At 44.8% G+C, this 18,436-nt stretch overlaps 1 protein-coding gene across 2 annotated transcripts in view; it reads right to left on the reverse strand.

Moving 5' to 3' along the window:
• Nucleotides 1–4,604: 4,604 nt before the first annotated feature.
• DNAJB6 (DnaJ heat shock protein family (Hsp40) member B6) overlaps nt 4,605–18,436 on the reverse strand; it is a 57,394-nt gene continuing 43,562 nt past the window's right edge. Inside the window, exons 8-9 of one of the 2 annotated variants that reach the window (XM_068174434.1) lie at nt 14,096–14,302; nt 4,605–6,215 (exon numbers count right to left, since the gene is read on the reverse strand). In XM_068174434.1, coding sequence (XP_068030535.1) covers nt 6,133–6,215; nt 14,096–14,302 — 290 coding nt within the window. In that variant the 3' untranslated portion in view covers nt 4,605–6,132. Of the gene's footprint in view, nt 6,216–13,943; nt 14,303–18,436 lie in introns of those variants that run through there. The other variant, XM_068174426.1, reaches the window with a different exon arrangement.

Below are 18,436 nucleotides of genomic sequence, written 5' to 3' on the forward strand. Positions count from 1 at the left end.
GCAGAGCCTGAGCCAGGAGGAACACATCCCAGATGCTGCCAGGGAATGTCCCATGACGTGATTTCAGCTGAGGGGGAGGGAAGGTGTGTGGGACCACGCTCTGGAGATACCATCACTGCCATGAGCTCATACATTCGCACCTCAGAGCCTGTGAGAGCCTGGTGAGACTGAGGGCAGCAGAGCCAGGCCCCAGGTCTGCCCTTCCTGCATCCCAGGCTGTGCATGGCCCACTTCTCTTCCTGTCAGTGGAGTATTAGCAAGCTGATAGCATGCTACTCATGCTTGTCCAGATGGTCAGCACAATTTATGGAGCTGAGCCACTGTTTAACCATCTTTCCCCATTCTGAGAGGGTGATCAAAGGTAGGAAATGCTTTCTGCAAGGAATGGCTCAATGTGCTGAACCTCTTGAGCCATAGAAGAGTTAACCAAAGGCTGGCATGAGTGTAAAGTCATGAGTGCCATGGAAAAGGTGAGTGAGGACGTGGTGGGCAGTGTCTCTTCCCATGCTGGGATGGAGGAGGGGAGGAAGCCAAAGGAAGATGTAGGAGAGAGTTTTAAAACACAGCACATATCTCATTTCCCAGTGGAGTCACGTGAGGAATGCCTTGTCATAGGACAATGAGTACTGAGCAGCTTTCTAGGTTAACAAGTCAATGGGAAAAAAATACTGGGTAACAAAAAGGCCATTTCTGGATCCAGGAGCCTCTGACCCCCAAAGAGCCGCAGCTGGGAAAACACTTGGGTGAGGTATAACACGCTTAGCCTGTTCGTGTGCTTTCCACTAGGCAGCCACCATTAGTCACTATCAAAGACAGGACAGTGGGCCAGGCAGCTGACAAATCCTTTTCATGGGTACAAAGCGTGACTCACAGCCCAGGGAAGGCTCCAGTGCAGGAACCTCCTCCCCTCGCATCCCGCAGCGGTGAAACCCGTGTTGTCACCGTATGGCAGGTTGTAGCTTGTGTCTGCTGCCAGGATCAAGTCAACCACCTGTGTGAATGTCCCTTCCAGGTACTGTGGGAAGTGTTTTTTTAGTGCTCCAAAACCTCTCCTCAGTGCTCCCTCCCTTCCTTGGCTCTGAGTGTGCAGCCTGTTACGGAGGCTGCAAACCGTCTCCTGGTCTGACCTAGCAATATGCAATAGCACTGCTCATCTAAACATATTAAACTGTCCAAAAATGCCACATGTCTGAACTCAAAAAATCAGGCAGAAACACATATTTTATAGGTTTAACCCCATTACATTTAAGGGGTGTATGTGCATAAAAGCTTTGGTGTGATACATGATTTTGCCATCTCTGTTTTCATCTCAAAAGCCTGGAAGTAAGTTTTGTTTTTTAAGTTAAAGGAAATTTTCCCAGCTGCAATCTCTAATACTGAAATAATGTTTAAAAAAAACCACCTGCCATAGAAGACTTCATTAAATTTCAACCACCAGCAGCCTAAAGAACAAGCAAATTGCTCAGCATTGACCAAAGGATGAGCACTTCCCAAACAAGGGATGGAAAAAATTACATCTGCTGTTTCAGTAGAAAGGTGCATGTGTGTGCCAATGGAAACAGACACTGAAGAGATGCAATCAGACATCCAGCCAGCACAGTGAGGTCCCATTCCCTCCTTGAAGACATCCTAGAAAATCCGTGATCGTTTCCAGGCAGATATTGAGGCGTTTCCCTGAAATCAAAGCATTCAGACTCATTATCAGCACAAGTGTTTTAATCTCACACTCACTTCTTACTTTTTGGGCTGATTTTGCAGTGACAACTTGAGCCCTTCAGGAAGAGGCAGGATCCTGCCTATCTCAAATCTGGGATACTTGAAACTGTAGTTCAAGATATGCCAAATGACATGGTCAGTCTCTTCTTGTCATGATGAGAGCAGAACCTACCCCATGCTTGGAAATGTCATCTCACATCAGCTCAGCCACTTTGTAAGTGCTTCACTCACTGTCAGGAGCTAACAGCTGGTGGTTAAGAGGGCACCAACAAGGTACATAACAAATCTGACACTTCCTAATACCCCACCTAATCCTTTTTGGCTAGAAGAGCTTGTGAAGAGACAAAGTGTGCTGACACAGGGCAGGTCAATCGATCATACCTCCAAATATGAACATTTAGTGAGATCTGTATGTGGCTGTAAGTGCCCTCTATTAATTCTCATCAATGGGGAGGAAAGTTGCCTTGCCTAGAGTTTTTCGTGCAACAGGTAGCAATGAGAAAAGTATTGCAAAGAGTGATAAAAAGTCTCTTAAGACCAGCTTCCCCCTTGGAAAAAAGAGAATTATATGTAGCTAATCATGGGCAAATATGCCACCCCCACCCTCCCATCAATGTGTGTGTTACAGGGCAGCAAGGTGCCCCCTGGGCAAGGAAACATGAGAGAGCCCTAAAATGTGAGCTCAGCTTGGACATAAAAGAGAACTGTATAAGATAACCAGGATCTGAAATGCAGGAAGGACTAACCTGTGCATCCAGGGAATCCTGTGTAACTAGCACACAAAACAAAAGGGGAAAATGGAAATTAATAGAATTCTTTACAGGTAGAATAAAACAATGACATTTGATACAGTAACAAGCTAATCCCACCACTTGATAGGTACCGGTTTGGTGGGACATGGTGGAGAACACTCCTGAAGAACACGCGGGTACAAGTCACACATTTCGGATGTGGTTGGGAAAACAGGCAGCTTAGTGCTTACCTGATGATTACTACACGTTTTCTAGATATTTGACTCATCATCTTTTCAGTGTGTTATTTCAAGAAATACATACAAAGGCTCATGAAATAATTTGAAATTTGGGGGAAAGGGAAGTCTCTGTAAAGGCAGCCAAGCTGACAGAAGGAAACAGAGCTTTGTGTTACCTCTAGGAGCAGGATGTACAGGTCTGCAAGCTGCTCATGAAGGTGGCACCAGCATGGAGTAGAGAGGCAAAAACTTGAAAAATACTTTTTTATTGTTCTAACACCTACACACTCTCAGATCATTTATTTCAGGTCAAAGTCTTGCCAAATCTTGGTTCAAAGAGTAGACAGTGCACATCTCTGAAAGGTGTGGGAAAACAACTGAATTTAAACCATTTTCATAGTGGCAGCTTCCAAGTGAGAAGCAGGAACGTTTATCTGTCAGCCTTGTGTTTGTTTGCAATTGTGTCCCCTCTATCTCAAAACTGGGGTTTTTCCAGTGTTGTCTTTTTAAGAGATACCTTTCAGTGTATTTCTAACTCAACTGTTATCTACCCTAGTAGATTTATTTTCTTATGGGATACATTTTGGGTCTTGGAGCCCAGGTATCTGCTCCATAAAGAATAATTTTGCAATACAATTTATGCATCACATCAGGCCCCCTATTTAAGCTAGTTCTGTTTCTGTTCTCAGCTCTTCCACAGAAGTGTTGTGGGATGGGCAGGAATCATTTCCCAACTTTCACAATGTATTTATTCACAGCCATTCTTGGGCCAGCATCATCTGTTATCAGTTGCGGTGTCTCACACCCACCTGCATTTTTTCCTACCCTGACACATATTTAAGTACCCACATCATCATGCAGCCTTCACCTGTGGCAGATGGATGCACTGGGATACAGAGCCATGTGCCTGTTCCTACAGACACAGCACCAGCTCCAGGCTGTCCTGGAAGCAGCACAGCCATGTGAACACAGTGCTACAGCCACGCTACACTTGAGCAGTTCCCCTTCAGCTAAAATCCAGAAATAATTGGGCTGAGAAAGAAGGAACAAGGCTCAATGGCCATGGGCCCACATCTCTTAACTTCCAGGCAAGCTCGGACAGATTCTAGGTTGTTATGGGAGAGATGACGCCTGTGGCTCCCTCCTCTGGGGACTCCGTTTCCCAGGAGTTTCTCCCAGTGGGTGTAGGAGGCCACCTGCAAGCACAGCAGCGCCCTTCCAGTGGGGGAAGGATGCCTTTGTTGAGACAGGCTTTTCCTCACTAATTTAGAGCCTGCCTGCAGGTCTCCTAATTAATGCTCTACCCGCCTCCATCAAGCCTAACACAGGGATTGAGTCAAGGAAATATTTATGTACCAAATCCCTGTCTGCTCTAATTCTTCAAGGCATATTCCTGATCTGGAGCCACTCTGTCCCATTACGTGAGGCTGCTCACAGCACAGGGACAGCCCTGGGGAGAACAGCCCTGTGCTGGCGTCACCTCTCCCTTCCTCCACCTCTGCTGCTTTTCCAAAGCATGCACCATGTCCCCAGCAAATAATGAGCAGTAACAGCTTGAACATATGTATAGAGGGAATTTCTCCTAGAATATGGAAAGCAACCTAACCAGGATGCAGTTCAATGTTGTGCATTACCCAGGACAAATATTCCTTGCATGGCAAATGTGCAAGCTCTGCTTGAAGTGTACTCTCCTCATAGTGATGTTTCCAGCCAGAAAGAACCCTCATTTTCCAGTATCAGCCATTTGACACAGGGACTGTATTGACTTGCTCATGGATGTAACAAAAGGAATTACCTGGAATGCTTGTGGGCATTGTGTGAATGAGGACTCTCCCCCCTGTGCTTACAGCCTGAACTTTAATGGAAATGAACCAGACAACTGATGCCAGTCTACAGTACAGTGCAAGAGGACAAAGTATAAAGGCAGATTTTCTTTATTTTTAAATATTAGTAACACTGCACAAAAAAAAAAAAAGTGGTACTTAAGTGACAGAAAACAGGTACTCAGTCCTTATTTGATTTTAACCGTAATTTACAGACCCTAAGAGAGTTCACAAATGGTTATTGTGTGTTATATGGTGCCTGCAGAGGGTTACATTGGGTAATTGAAGCTAAACCATTCAGATACCAGAGACACCAGAATTTGTTACATCAAACCATGCTAGAATGCAGACTTGGCTTTTCTGTTTAGCTCCTCTCTTACACCATTTTGTGCATTCCTGCATCTTTGAAACGTTAGGATGAGTGAGTTTCTCCAGAAACTGTGGACTTTCAATATTGCCAGGTTTAAGGCTGTTACATCAACAACATATTGGCAAAAGGAAGACAAAAGAAACAAAACAAAACCATAAGCTGCTAACTCTTACCTGGAGGTTAAAAAAAGGAGACAACACACTGACAAGAAACATGCAGGTAAATGCTTAAGGCAACAGAGGGGCTCTGTACACACTAAAAGGTTAAGAGAAGCAATGTGTCATGCACATGAGACAAGTATGGGAAGCAAGGAAGTCATCTTGCCAGGAAATATATATTTCTTTTAAATCTAAGACATCTTTTCAAGCTAAAAAAATAGTCTTGCAATAAAACCGATGCAAAATGCTTACATACATAAAGGTATAAGTTCTTTGCAGAAACAAGTTGATGAAATCTAAAACGGATGCTGAAAATGTTTGTTATCTAAAACCTACTCAGGAGAAACAAAGAGCAGTTTTAAAGTAGCACTTGGATCATTTGTCTCTAGGTTCTGAAAATAAACTTTTAAAACAAGGAATGATTTCACTAAATGATTCATCAGGAGCCAACTAAGCCTAAAGAAATCAGTAGGAGTGCTTACAGGAGACTATCACTACACTACATTTTTTAAAATCAGAAGATATAACTTCAAGTTACAATTTAATATGAGGGAACATTTTAATAGGGACAGAACTGCCCAGCCTGGGGAAAAAAAAACCAAAAACCCAACCATAAAAGTCACTTATTAATCCTGCATAAACTACCCTATAAGAGCTCGTCTCAGTCCCACTCCCAACAACATGAGTGAACAGGACTCTTCTTTCAACAGGCCTGATTTGATGCCAGTGACCAAGCAAGCAGGCATTTGCCTTTTATATCCTACAAGACAAATAACAAACACTAGACTAGAGTCGCCTTAGTCCCAGGGAAGGAAGAGGTAAGAAATTCTGTAACGCTTTCCAATCTTCAAACATAACACACGTCTAACCACGACCTGCCTCGTCTGAATTCCCTAACCTGAACGGGCAAGAAAGCCACTCCGTGAAACTAAAAGGAATAACATAGTGCAATTTTAGTACAGTTTTAAACATGAGTCACTTCCTTGGTAGCAGTGTGAACAATCAAAAAATATACACAAAAAAGAGGTGTGCTCGAAGGTAACATGAAGTTGTTGTCATTGTTTTAAAGGTATTGGCATAGCAGAGAAGTCCATTTTAGTAACTCGCTTTGGTTGACTTCTTCTTCTTCAGTTCCTCTCTCTGCTTCTGCTTCCTCCTCTTGCTGCCTTCTTTGTATCCTGAGGAAACATGGCTTGTAAAACACTTTTCACAGCATTCACAGACTTTTCTCTCTAGCAAAAGCATATGTTCTCTGAATGGTTTAAAGAATATTAAAGAAAAGGTCTGGCTTCCTAATGTGTTGTTTGTTTTTTCTTTAAATTGCCATTTCCACTATATCCCCAATTCTACTTTATCCCTTACATAGGATAGAAAGAAAATACTACCAATCTTTGAAGTTTTAAAAGGTCTGGAGAACTTTCAAAATACTTCAAAGCCATTCAGGAAAAGCTTCAAAATTAGAGCACATGCAAAACCAGAATAATTTTCAAAAAGGAAGCAATAAATAAGACTTATGCAGCAGGAGCAATTTAAGTACTGGCATTTCCTGCTCACGCTAGTCAGAGTTACCATGATATTTGCATTTCCATTTCAAGACTAGGGAATGCCAAGAATCCTGAGTAAATAAGAAGGTGCTCAGTGTTTACCAATATATATTTTATATGCTGGTCATCAGCCTGCTCATGCTTAACTATGCACCACAGGTTATATTCGACTGCAGCCCCAATGGTGCATGAAAGCATTGAGTTCAAGCAACAATTATTTGCTACAGGTTCAGTAGGCACAAGCTTCCAGCCATGTGATCATCATTCCAATGGTTTATTACCCCCACAGAGATGTGTGTAAAACATTGTTGCTCGGCATCACACCTTTTCCTCCAAACTTGCAGTAAAATCCAACTTGCTGGCACGCTTGCACGGGCAGTGAACTGTGTGAACCACCACATCTACCCAGGTGCACTCAGAAATCTAAACTGAGAGCCAGTAAACATTTCCCTCAGACAATCATTCTGTGATGTTTTGAGACAGCTGGAGGGATCTTTCAGCTCAGTGGTGCTCTGTCACTGGAAATCAGCACAGTCCAGTGACCAGGACCAGCACAGAGCAGAGCAGCCCCTGCAATCCCACTGAGGGGCAGGGCTGGGAGTCAGAGGAATGGCTCTGTGGAAAGGCACAACTCTGCCTGTATGGAAATCTCTTTTTTTCCTCTGTCCTGTCAGCAGACAGGCAGAGATGGCCCCAAGGAAGCAGTTTCACCAGTGCACCTGGTTCTCCATCAGTTTCTCAATAGCAATATTAAGATGGGAAAAGGAAGTTGTGGGAGGCTGGGGGAGAACAAAGCCACGCTGTGGCTGCAGTTTGCTCCTCACCAGAGCTCCTCCCAAGCACAGTTAGAGATGTGCCCACAGCACAGCTGAAGTTCTTCAGTTTAAGTTTAAGACTTGGGGAGAACCACGAGGTAAGTCTTTTGGCTAAAACCATTTGAGACATTATCAAAAGTTTAGAGGAAATACACTCACTTGTAGCAACAGAAAACTGTTCTAGGTTATCACTCTAGCTCCTGTGCTGTACCCACAGCATGACTTCATCTTTTGTAATTATCTGAGTCAAGAGGCAGGATATTTATTTAGAAATTCTGCCATGAGCAATCAACCTGCACACAGTTAGAGTGGAAACCAGTTTTCTTGTTTAAGGAAGCGAGAAACTGGCGGTGCTTAGCAGAATTGCAGATGACACTGGGTTTTCCCTGCACTCTGTCACCCCCTGAGCTAAACTCCTGTCCCTGTTCACTGTGTGAACATCTCCTCACTAAGAACTCCATCCAGGAAGTTTCCTTCCAGGTCAGCCCCTTGGTCACCTGTACATCACCAAAAACAGGATCCTTTTGCATTCAATTCACTGAGTAAGACACCCATCCCTGAAAGGCTCAAGCATTTCCCTCCTTTCCCACAGAGGTCAAGGGAGGCAGAAGAGATGTGCTTACTCCTGAGAATCAGTCATCTGGGAGGTGTTATTCAAAGGATTCCTCCCCTTACTGGAAGGAAAAACAGCATCATATCAGCTGATGAGAACTAGCTCTTGTAATAACTAGGAAACAATAACACAGATATTTGGGAAAGGATCATTAAACCCTAGCAGGTATTAGCTTCATAATTTTTTTCATTTTTCATTCTAAAAATAGTGTCAGTATTTCTAAAAGGTTTCCACATCCAGGCATGATAGCATTTGATGCTGCTATTTTATATCATAATATTTTTTTTCCATTTTCTTCAAATGCTTGAGATTTTGAAAGCAATTCTAGCAACTGTTTCTTAAAAATACTGAGTCAATGTAAATTATGACTTGAAGTGAATGCCACATAATTTATTGTCTTATAAACGAAACAACTCAAATGTCAAAATATTATTGTATGAAGATATTTAGGCATTTGACAACATGGTCTCCTACCAGCCTCTGGTATGATAAGGCTGAAAAGTGGAAATCTTTCAAGTGTTATCACTGACACACAGAAAGAGATTGCCCAAAGTAGGAGATAACACACAAACACAGAGTATTCCTCAAGAGACAACTGCCAGGTCTTTTCTGTTTTGAGCCTGCTGTGATAAATAATTTCACTGTCTGCCATTTCCTTTTCTACCCCCACCTAAGAAGAAAGGATAGGTCAAACTTTGCCAGTCTGTTGCTCCAGTGATGCTATGCTGGGTGATAACAGCCAAAAACCTGATGCAAACAAGTGAAGCAGCTCCTAACATAAATAAGAATTGCACACTAAAGAAGTAACCCTTCGGTGTCTATTTCACTCCAATACTTCAACCAGCACTAATTAAAAGCTGCCTTGGTTACAAGACTAGCCCCAAAGTCATGAGACAACAAAATCTGAATTAGAAAGCAGCAGCCCCATGACTGATCACTCTGCAGTGTGCCTGTGTCCTGGCGAGTCGCCAGCATCCCAAAGTGTCCATAGAAACCTCCCCTAGTGTTGCACTTCAGCCAAACAGTGCTGGCCTTGGAGGAGGCTGTTCAGATTTCCACCCTTAGCAGCAATCTTTAGCCACCCAAACTCTAGAAATGCCTCACGGGGCAGAGGGAGAACAAGTTGCCAAGAGCTTCCCCAAGCTGTGACGTTTGGAAAACAGATTCACTCAAATGCAGATAGAAATCTCCCTAAGTTGGTATTTCTTGCTTTTGTCAGCTGCCAGGAGCTGAGATGGGTGAAGCAGGAATCCACACCATTTGGAATTACACCTGCTTTACTACTTGGATGATTCTTGTCTAAAACAAACAGCATCACTCTTTCCATGTCATCCCCTTCTCTTCTACTTCTAGAAGAGCCATAAGGAGCACATTCAGAAGCTATTCCAGCTTTCATTTAGCTGCTGAAGGCTGAAAACGACTTCCAGAAACACTTAGGTGCAACTCCTTCAACCATCACTCAGCAAGGACCCAAACAAACTGGGAAGCTTCTCTGCTGTGTCCCAGATTGACTTTCCTTCTGGCTTTCCACTTCCCTGCTATCTGCACCTCCCAAAGTCACGAGTTTGTTCAGTCACTGACTGTGAAACTCATCACATTCTTGGGTGGCAACTGCAAGGGAGGTGTGCACGTCGGGCGGCTGATCCAAAGGCACAAGTGTCCTGGGCAAGGCACTCCTACCCAGTGCATTTCTGGTATCCTACTTTTTCCTGCCCTGCCTGACATCTGCCTGCTCTACCAGGATGCAGAGAGTGGCCACGGGTCTGCTCCACCTTCCTTCTGCCAGCACAGAGGAGTGTGGGAGTCAGCAGAAGGAAACAAGGCTTTCAGTCACAGCTGACAATTAACACACAGCATTGCTGCTGCTTGACCCATATCAGTGAGCAATAAAGGCCATGGCACGATTTTTATAGAAGATCTGCTAAGGTGAAGACTTTGGAGGAGCTTCCTTCCACTTCCAGAGTGAAACCTTGAGGCTGGGGGTGGGAGGGATTCATATTTTCTGCTCAAGTCTCAGAGAAAATGTTCTCAAAGATCTACCAAGTTTTTGCTAAGATTGTGGCCTTCCTTCAAAGCATGGAAGCAGCCATGGCCCCAACACCCACAGAGCTTTAAAAGGGCAGTGAGGCACTTTCAAGCTGGGTTCTGTAGTGCTCTTTCTAATTTTCTGGTCTTAGAAATCCTTCTCTAGTCAAAACCATAAACTGCTATTTCAAAGGCAGCTGGCTTACTTGTGAGTTGCAGCCACTCTCTGTTATTTTAGACTGACCACACTCGCATATGCCATTGTAAAAATTCACACCGGATCACAGCTTGAGTATAATTCCATGTGTGACTCAATTTGCAATTACAACTTTACACTTTCACATCCCCTCCCCTCAGCCTGAGCCACTGCCCAGCACACAGCACAACCTGACCTACTAATTGCCTCTCCTCATCCACAGCTCCTGCCTGCTCCTCCTCCTGTGCCACGGAGCATCATGGAGAGGGAAACTTTAGTCAAGACCTGGGGTGACAAAACATCCCACCCTGTCTAGGTATGCTGTTCCACTATTCAATTATCCACACTGTTAAATCCAAGGGGTGAGTTCTCCATTTTCACTGGCCAATCTGGTGATGTAATCCCAACTTTTATGTTTTAGGGGACTGAGAAGCTTTAGTAACTTGCAGGAGCCTTCCTTCATGCTTGCTCACCATGTCGTTTTCTTTACCAATTCTGCCTAGAATTGCCACAAGAACAAACCAAGCCAGGTACCACCTGTTTGCCTCCTGTTACTTAGAGTAACACAAGCATTGAATAGATTTCCAAGGTTTTGCTCCCAAATGGCAAGCAAAAGCTTGCAAGGCAGTGCAGCCATGTGTGCCCTCCCACACACAGCCTAGCTGTCTTTGATGGGTAACGGGATGATTTCGTACCAGCAGCTAAAACACCACGCTTGAAGGCAGCTCTGGGCTAAGCCTGGGGGCAACCAGCCAGTCTCCAAATCCACCAGCCAGCCTTCCCAGCCCCTGCCCCACACAGGTACAGCTGTTACCCCATCCCACTAGCACAGTTACAGCCAGGGGATGTGGAGCAAAGGGAGGGCAAACTCCATCTCCGCACCTCCAGCATTCCTCATGTATTAGACCTCCACAAAAATCAGTGGCTTTGCTTTCCTTTCTCTTTCCATGACATGCCCAAAACGAAGTTTGTGATGGAATTATAAAGTAATTAGTTTGGATAACAAAGCACATCACTGTTACTAGTTAGTAAAGTGTAATTCAGGAAACTGCATGTTGGTAAAAAGAACGGAGACTGAATTAAAGATGAAATGAACTACAAACAGCTCAACTTTCCAGCAGAGGAAACCATGCCAGGATAGGATCAAGATTAGTTAAGCTAGATCTTTTAGAGTGGTTTCCTCTTCACAGATTCCAGCAGATGAAAATGCAGCAAAAAATGAATTATTAATGTTGTGAGCTGTAGGTTAATGCAAGCTATTTCTTTGAAAAGGAAGAGCAAACCTTGCAATATTATCTTCCAAATAATGAAATTGGTATCATATTTTTTGACTATTTTAACAATTAAACATTTCAATCATTCTTGTTGGATAAAGGTCAAAACTCTTAAATCCAAAGCAGTAGTTTTTAAGGGGTAGTTACCACTACCTCTGGCATTAACAGCTGCCATCCCCAGGTCTCTGCTGGCATTAACACCACTTTGACATGGCTCAGATCCCACCAGTCAGCTGTGTATCACACTATCAGGGAGCACATCACTTGCAGTATCTGAATTCTTATTTCAAAAATTCCTTTTTCGAGCTAGAGAACTATGTGATATATGCAGCAACTTCAGAGCACAAGAGGTGAAGTTTTATTCTAAAAGGCCATTATGAAACTGAGAACAGTTTCCAGAGCAATTTCTACTAAAACACAAAGTGTCCGTGGTAGATGGAGAATTAAATTAAACTCTCAATTTTTTTCTTAAATACCCACTGTGATAACTGCCAGTCCTGACTAAGGAGAGGATTCATCTCACCTCTGGATATTGCCAGCATAAAGGAGTTGGCCAGCCTTTCCTTGGGCACTAGAGAGATGCCATGTCCAGAGGGATTCCCACCACATAGTCAAGATGAAACCTATCCCCTTCTCCGTCATTTAAATTTCTTACAGACTTACAAATCAAAATTCATACAGTCCCATTCTTAGAGCTGGGAAAAGAAAACCACTTCACTGCAGGTGAATCATTAATGACTGAGGGTTTGCTTGAGATGCTCCAACTGGGACAACATCTAAAACTGCTGCGTGGTCCCGCTGTCAGGAGCCCCACGCTGGTGGTAGCAAAACCATCTGATTCAAGGTGGAACTGCACCTGGTTTGAGGCCACTGAACTCAACTATTTCCCAGTGAATTGAGAGGGCTTTGGAGCAAGGCAGAAATGATGCCATTCTCTCCCGACGCCGGCCCGTGTAAGCACGGCAGTGATCCATGAGAAGCCAAGCGAGTAAAGTGGTCTCTGTAATTACAGAGCTGTGCTGGTGAAGCTGCTTGCTGGGCAAGGCACTCAGCAGAGGTGAACACCCATGAAGGGGAATGGCCAGGGCTCGTGCACACACTCCCCAGGGAGGGATTAAGACACTCACGTAGGTTTTTATGACTGACTCGACCAGTCCTTCAGCAGCCCTGTCCATCAGAGGAACAGCAGGCAAAATATTTAAAGCAACAGTAAAATCTTAGTCTTACTGCAATCAAGTTTTCACCCTGAGTTTTTTTTTGGCAACTCACAATCTACTGGCAGAAGAGAGCATTTTGTGATTGCACTAATACTTCTGGAAATTAATTTTAATTGCAAACTTGTGCGTCTTGGAGCATAAATGAATTCACAGCAGAAAGTCCTAAGCAATCTTAAAAATTGCTCCAAAAATTGCACGGTGCATGTCAAACTCAGCTGCTCCTCGGAATCCATTGCAAAATATTGTGATTGCAGAGACCCTTGTGTGTCCAAAGGCAGAGCCAAGGTTTTGTTTTGCCAGCCACAGACACAGGACACCAAACCTGTAGCCCTTGTGTGGGAGGCTTCAGGAAATCAGCCCAGAGGTCACATTCAGACCTCTGTAATTTTTGCTATTTTTTTTTTAAAGAAAAGATTCAACTTGGTCATCTTTAAAGACACAAACAGCAACTTATCAGGAAGACATTAATCTAAATTATTCTATTTTTTCAATGTGCCATCTATCATAATATCTTTAGGTCTTCCATACAAAAGACATTGTTAAGTTTAAAGGCTCATAAACACATTGGAAGTTGGTATAGCACTGGGAGTATATGAGCACCTGTTTTGGGATACAGTGCATATTTTTCATGTGCTGTGTTTACCCTGAGAAGCCTCATAGGCTCACACTTCCCAGCACTTCACCTGATTTCACACTACTGAGAAGGGTCCTTGTTTTGGGCATCCAAGTAGAAAGGCATCTTCCACATATCAGAAAAACCTGTCCTCACAGTCCTGGATGATCTCTGACCACAGGTTCCAATTAAATCAAGTAGTTATGAGGACTTCATTGTCCAAGATAGCCTCTGGACTACATTGCCAAAAAATTACAGACTGGAAATATATTAAAGGACTAATTACTTCCAAAAATAACCTGGACAATTGCCACATTGCCACATTTGCCTGAATATTCTCAGATCCTCTATTAGGATTTAGTTGCCTAAAACTGCAGCTTCCAGAAATAGCATCAACTTGCTGAACTTCTCCTTGGACGAGGAAGCCAAGCACAATTTAAGTAAATGAATGTGCAAAGTATTGTGATGAGTTAACCTCTAAAATGCCTTCACTTTTAACAACAAAGAGCACAGGCACTTCAGCAGCACAACAGTATTTGCCCTGGATCCTTAAATATCCCAGGGCGTTAGTGAATCTAGGCTAAATGGAAGATCAGAGCTAAAGCAGGATGAAGGCAAACAGGCTGCTATTTATTATCTACCAGGGAACTAACATTAAGTCAACACACAGCACCAACTTCTTGCTTGGCTTTTTGGGTTTGGCTTTTGACTATGTGATGGGTCCTTCTCTGCACGTTTCTCACCAACATGCTTGTGCACACCTGATAAATAAATAGGGGCCTCGAAGCTGCTCATAACCCGGCTCCTGTCTTGTTCTTCCACCTCATCGCTATTGTAATGGCAGGCAAAGCGCGGGGAGGTGCCGGACTTGTGAGGCTTCAGCAGGCGGAGGTTGGTGGGCTGGGAGGGCAACGCGTGTTGTCCTCTCCGTCTGCACTCCTCGGCAAAGGCTTCTTCGTCTGCCTCCCCTGCAAAAAGCAACAAACGCAAGAAAGGTCAGCTGCACCCAGAATGCATCAATTTAGCCTTGAAAAAAAGCCCTCAGAAATAGACTGGGTGTTAGGGGTCACAAAGCTCATGTCTTGGCCGTGGTTGGTCACGGACAGTCCTGTGTATCTGCAGATTGGGAAGTGTCTGGAGCAGAAAGCTCCATCGGTGGCCGGTCACTGCACCCAAAAAAGTCCACTAGATATGATGACTCAGGTGCCACTGTTCCCTTTTCCCCAAAAGGCAGGGGGAGGGAGCTGAGAACATGGCAGGGGGAGGGAGCTGAGAACATGGAGGGAGCTGACAGGATTTCTGTCCTGTGCAGAGCATGTCGTCACGTCCCACCTCACCTGGACTGTCCTGCTCAAGGAAAAGATAAAGGGAAAGGAGAGATAAATACCCAAGCTGGCTACAGAGGTGGTGGGACAATCATTAAGCCAGCATGGGTTCAGAGGGGCCAGATGTTTGACATCACAGCTGGAAGGATGGTGGAGATGTGTGATGGAACACCTGAAGACAAGAAATCATGTTGAAGCTGTGAGAGGTATACACAGCCCAGAGGCAAGGCAGGCACACACAGCACAGGCCAATGCACACAATGGAAATAAAACCAAATGTTTGCAAAAACTGGTATGAAAGATGAGATACTCCTGTCATACTCATGCTGTTTTGCGGATGACAATTTCCTTTGCTGCAGAAACTGTAACAGTACCACTGCTGCAAAGCAGAGAAATCAGCTACCATAACACACACAAAACTCAGCAAAGCCACACATTGGGAAACAAACAGATCCCAAAAAGTCAACAAAGATGTTCAACAGGGAAAATAAGGGGGAGCAAGGGGGAAAGACTTGGAACAAAGGAGTGTACCACATTTGTCTCTTAAAGGCTTTTTAAAGTTTCGTTAGGTCAATTACTTAAGTACTTCTAATAGAGCTGATGAAATATGGCATCATTTTATTTTCATCAAAAGTGGTGTGTCATATTCTGGAAGTTTTTCCTGGGATGTGCCCGGCATCAGCTGCTCAGGGAGGGGTGTGTGCTCTCAGCTAATGCGTGTGCTCTTAGTTCATGGCTGGAAAATGCTTTGAAGATGAAAAAGGCACCACGTACGCAAGACAGGACAGAGCAGGAATCCCCACTTTGTGTGTGCCCCACACCACCACTTCCAAACACAACGGGCTGCATTGTCTTTACCTTGTAATTGTACACGGGGAGATGCTTCTGAGGGCATGAGGAAAAGGAGGCAAGGTGTGTTTAAAAAGTCATTTCACAGCGCAGTGAGGCACCTGCGGCAGAGGAGGACTCCTGAGCACCACCCTTGGCTGTGCTTGGGTGTTAGCAGAGGACGCTCCTTCCCAAGTGCTCAAATGCCCACCCCCACCTCAATGCTCCTGCTTTTGCACCCTGGAGTCCCCCACACTTCCAAAGGAACAAGCAAACACCACAGAAACTCGAGTGATGACAAGACAAGGATTTCTGCATGTAGTCCCTGCCTGCCTGCATCATGCCAGGGTAACACCCTGGGTGTATGGTTCTTCTTGCAGTAGGAGAGGGCTGCCAGGATGGCACCAGGACTTCAGCTACAGGAGGCTGGGGGCAAGGAAAAGCTCAGGAAAGGCCAGATGCAGAATTGCCCTCATTAGCCATAAGAAGCTACAGGATTTCACACATCATACAAACAGCACTGAAGAAGGTATCAGGCTGATGTTACCTATGAAGGGAAGCCCATAAAATGCCAATATTAAGGAAAAAAAGCACATGGGACCTGTTTACATCAGCTGCACATAAAAAAACCAGTCAAGAGAGTTCACTTCCTAACAAATTACAGTGTGCCAGAAATAGGGGATCCCTCCTCTCCCATGGAGACACAAAGTGCATGGATTTCCTTTTCATGTGCAAAGTCTTGCTTAATGTATGTTTAAAATTTATATTTGCAAATAGATGCAGAAATGAGAAACATGCTGAGGCCATCCTTGAGGCTCTGGGTGTGTTTGTGCATCACAGAGACATCCCAACCAGGCACACTCACACAACTCCTCGGTACTGCGCTCAGGGAACCAGCACACCTTTGCAATCACAGAACACTTCAGCTGGAAGGAGCCTTTAAAGCTCATCTGGTCCAACCCTCCTGTAATAAACAGGGACATCTTCCACTAGATCACGGTGTCTCAGGGCCCCATCCAACCTGACCATGAATGTTTCCAGGGATGAGACACCTACCAACTCCCTGAACAACCTGAGCTAGTGTTCTACAACCCTCATTGTAAACATTTCATCATTGTATCTAAGTGAAGCCTCCTTCAGTTTAAAACCATTACCCCTTGTGCTGTCACTACAGGCCCTACTAAAAGGTCTGTCTCCATCTTTCTTATCAGCTCTCTTAAAGAAGTTGAGAGGATTAAATCCATCTTGATCACCTAACAGAGTCCTTCAGTCTTCCATATCGCCAAAGCAAAGGCAAATTTTAGTTCAGCAAGTAGACCCCCAAAAAATTGCCCAAACCTTTCCCCCCTTATGAGTTGTGGGAGAGCAGAAATTAGTTAAATGGTGTGACATCACATCAGCTGTGATTTGAATACTGAATCGACTGCAGTGCTATGCATGGCATGAGCTGTCAGATCTTCCTCTGATCATCCACCTTTAGCACACCTGGCACAGCAAAACTAAAGTGTGATTTGCATCAACTATTCTCTCCTGTTCTACATATTTGAAACATTAGAGCCAGACTGTACCACTGCAAATAGAAAACTTGAATAGAATTTACTCTGGAAGAAGTCAGCCACAAAAGACATCACCACCAAAAAGTGCTTAAATCCTGCTAGGGCTTTGTCAGCAGTGATGTTTGTCCTAGAAATGGCTTCTAGGAAGACAGCAGGTGTTGGGGATGGGGGCTGGGTGTGGAATACCCGAGTTCTGAGCAGGAATATCCACCCAAGGAGCACCTTCTAGGAGTTGTCAGGCTTTAAACAGCCCTCTGTTCCCCCAGCATCGCCTTTTTGCTGTTCCCTGTGCCTCCACACCCACGTGAGAGCTGGGCAGCCGTGCCGTGACCCCAGGCAGGGACTGACCCAGGTTAAAAATAACTTTTTGCCGGCTTATTTTTAACCCGGCTCAGGGCCTGCAGCCAGCTCATCGTGCAGCCGCCCCAGCTGGGGCAGGGAAGGGGGAAATTGTTGAGGACGGCTGGAATCAGCATCCAGGTTACGGTGTTGAGCAAAAGATCGTATTCTACTAATGCAAACAATAATTAAAAACCTAGCAGTTATTTCATTTGCAAAACCAGTTCGGAGAAGTTACATTTCTAAGGGTTAGTGCTGAAAATTACGGATTTGCCATTACCAGTAACATTTAAAAACAGTAATTAAGATTGGTTTTGTTCTGCAGCAGGTTCTCTGAAATGAACAGCAGCTTCCAGGGAGGGAAAAAACCAAACAGGAGCTGTAGCATCCTAAGAAGCTGTGTTAGGGCTGAAAGCTGCCTTCTGCTCCAAGCAAGAAGGGCTGGAAAACAACTTCTCACAGCAAAGAGGAGCTGCACGGCCGCGGGAAACGGGGCTCCCTGCGGCTGCAGGGAACCGGCAGAGGGCAATGTCGGCTGTCGCGACATGTCCCAGCGGGGCCGCGCTGCCGCGCCGAGACTTCACACGGCTGTCGCTCACTGCGACTAGGTGGGGGCTTAGGGGAGCCACCAGCCACACCAAAGGGTCTGTGCGCGATCCTGGCAAATGAAGATAACACACAGGAATATAAACACCGGCAGAGCCTTGCAGGTGAGCTGGGACAGGTCCTGCACGGGCTGCCACTGCTATTATTTAGTGTTACCTTTAAGTAATATCCATGTATGTCCAGGAATTGAACTGAAATCCTAGCAGGAGTCAGCAGTGATTGATGGCAAGGCAGTAATGACAGAACTATGCCGAACAAACCAGGGTAAACATCCTGAGGAGACGGAGCTGCTGATCTGCATTTACCAGCTCACTTCCCGCACGGCAGCCCGCCTGCTGCCTGCTGTGCTCTTACACACCTCGCCAAAGAAATACACCTCGAATCGGGGCTTCCCCCTGTATTACCAAATAAAAAGCAGGTGCACCAGTTTGCTCAGTCCAAAGGAACA

Source organism: Anomalospiza imberbis, chromosome 1 (assembly GCF_031753505.1).
Source record: "Anomalospiza imberbis isolate Cuckoo-Finch-1a 21T00152 chromosome 1, ASM3175350v1, whole genome shotgun sequence".
NCBI lineage: Eukaryota > Metazoa > Chordata > Aves > Passeriformes > Viduidae > Anomalospiza > Anomalospiza imberbis.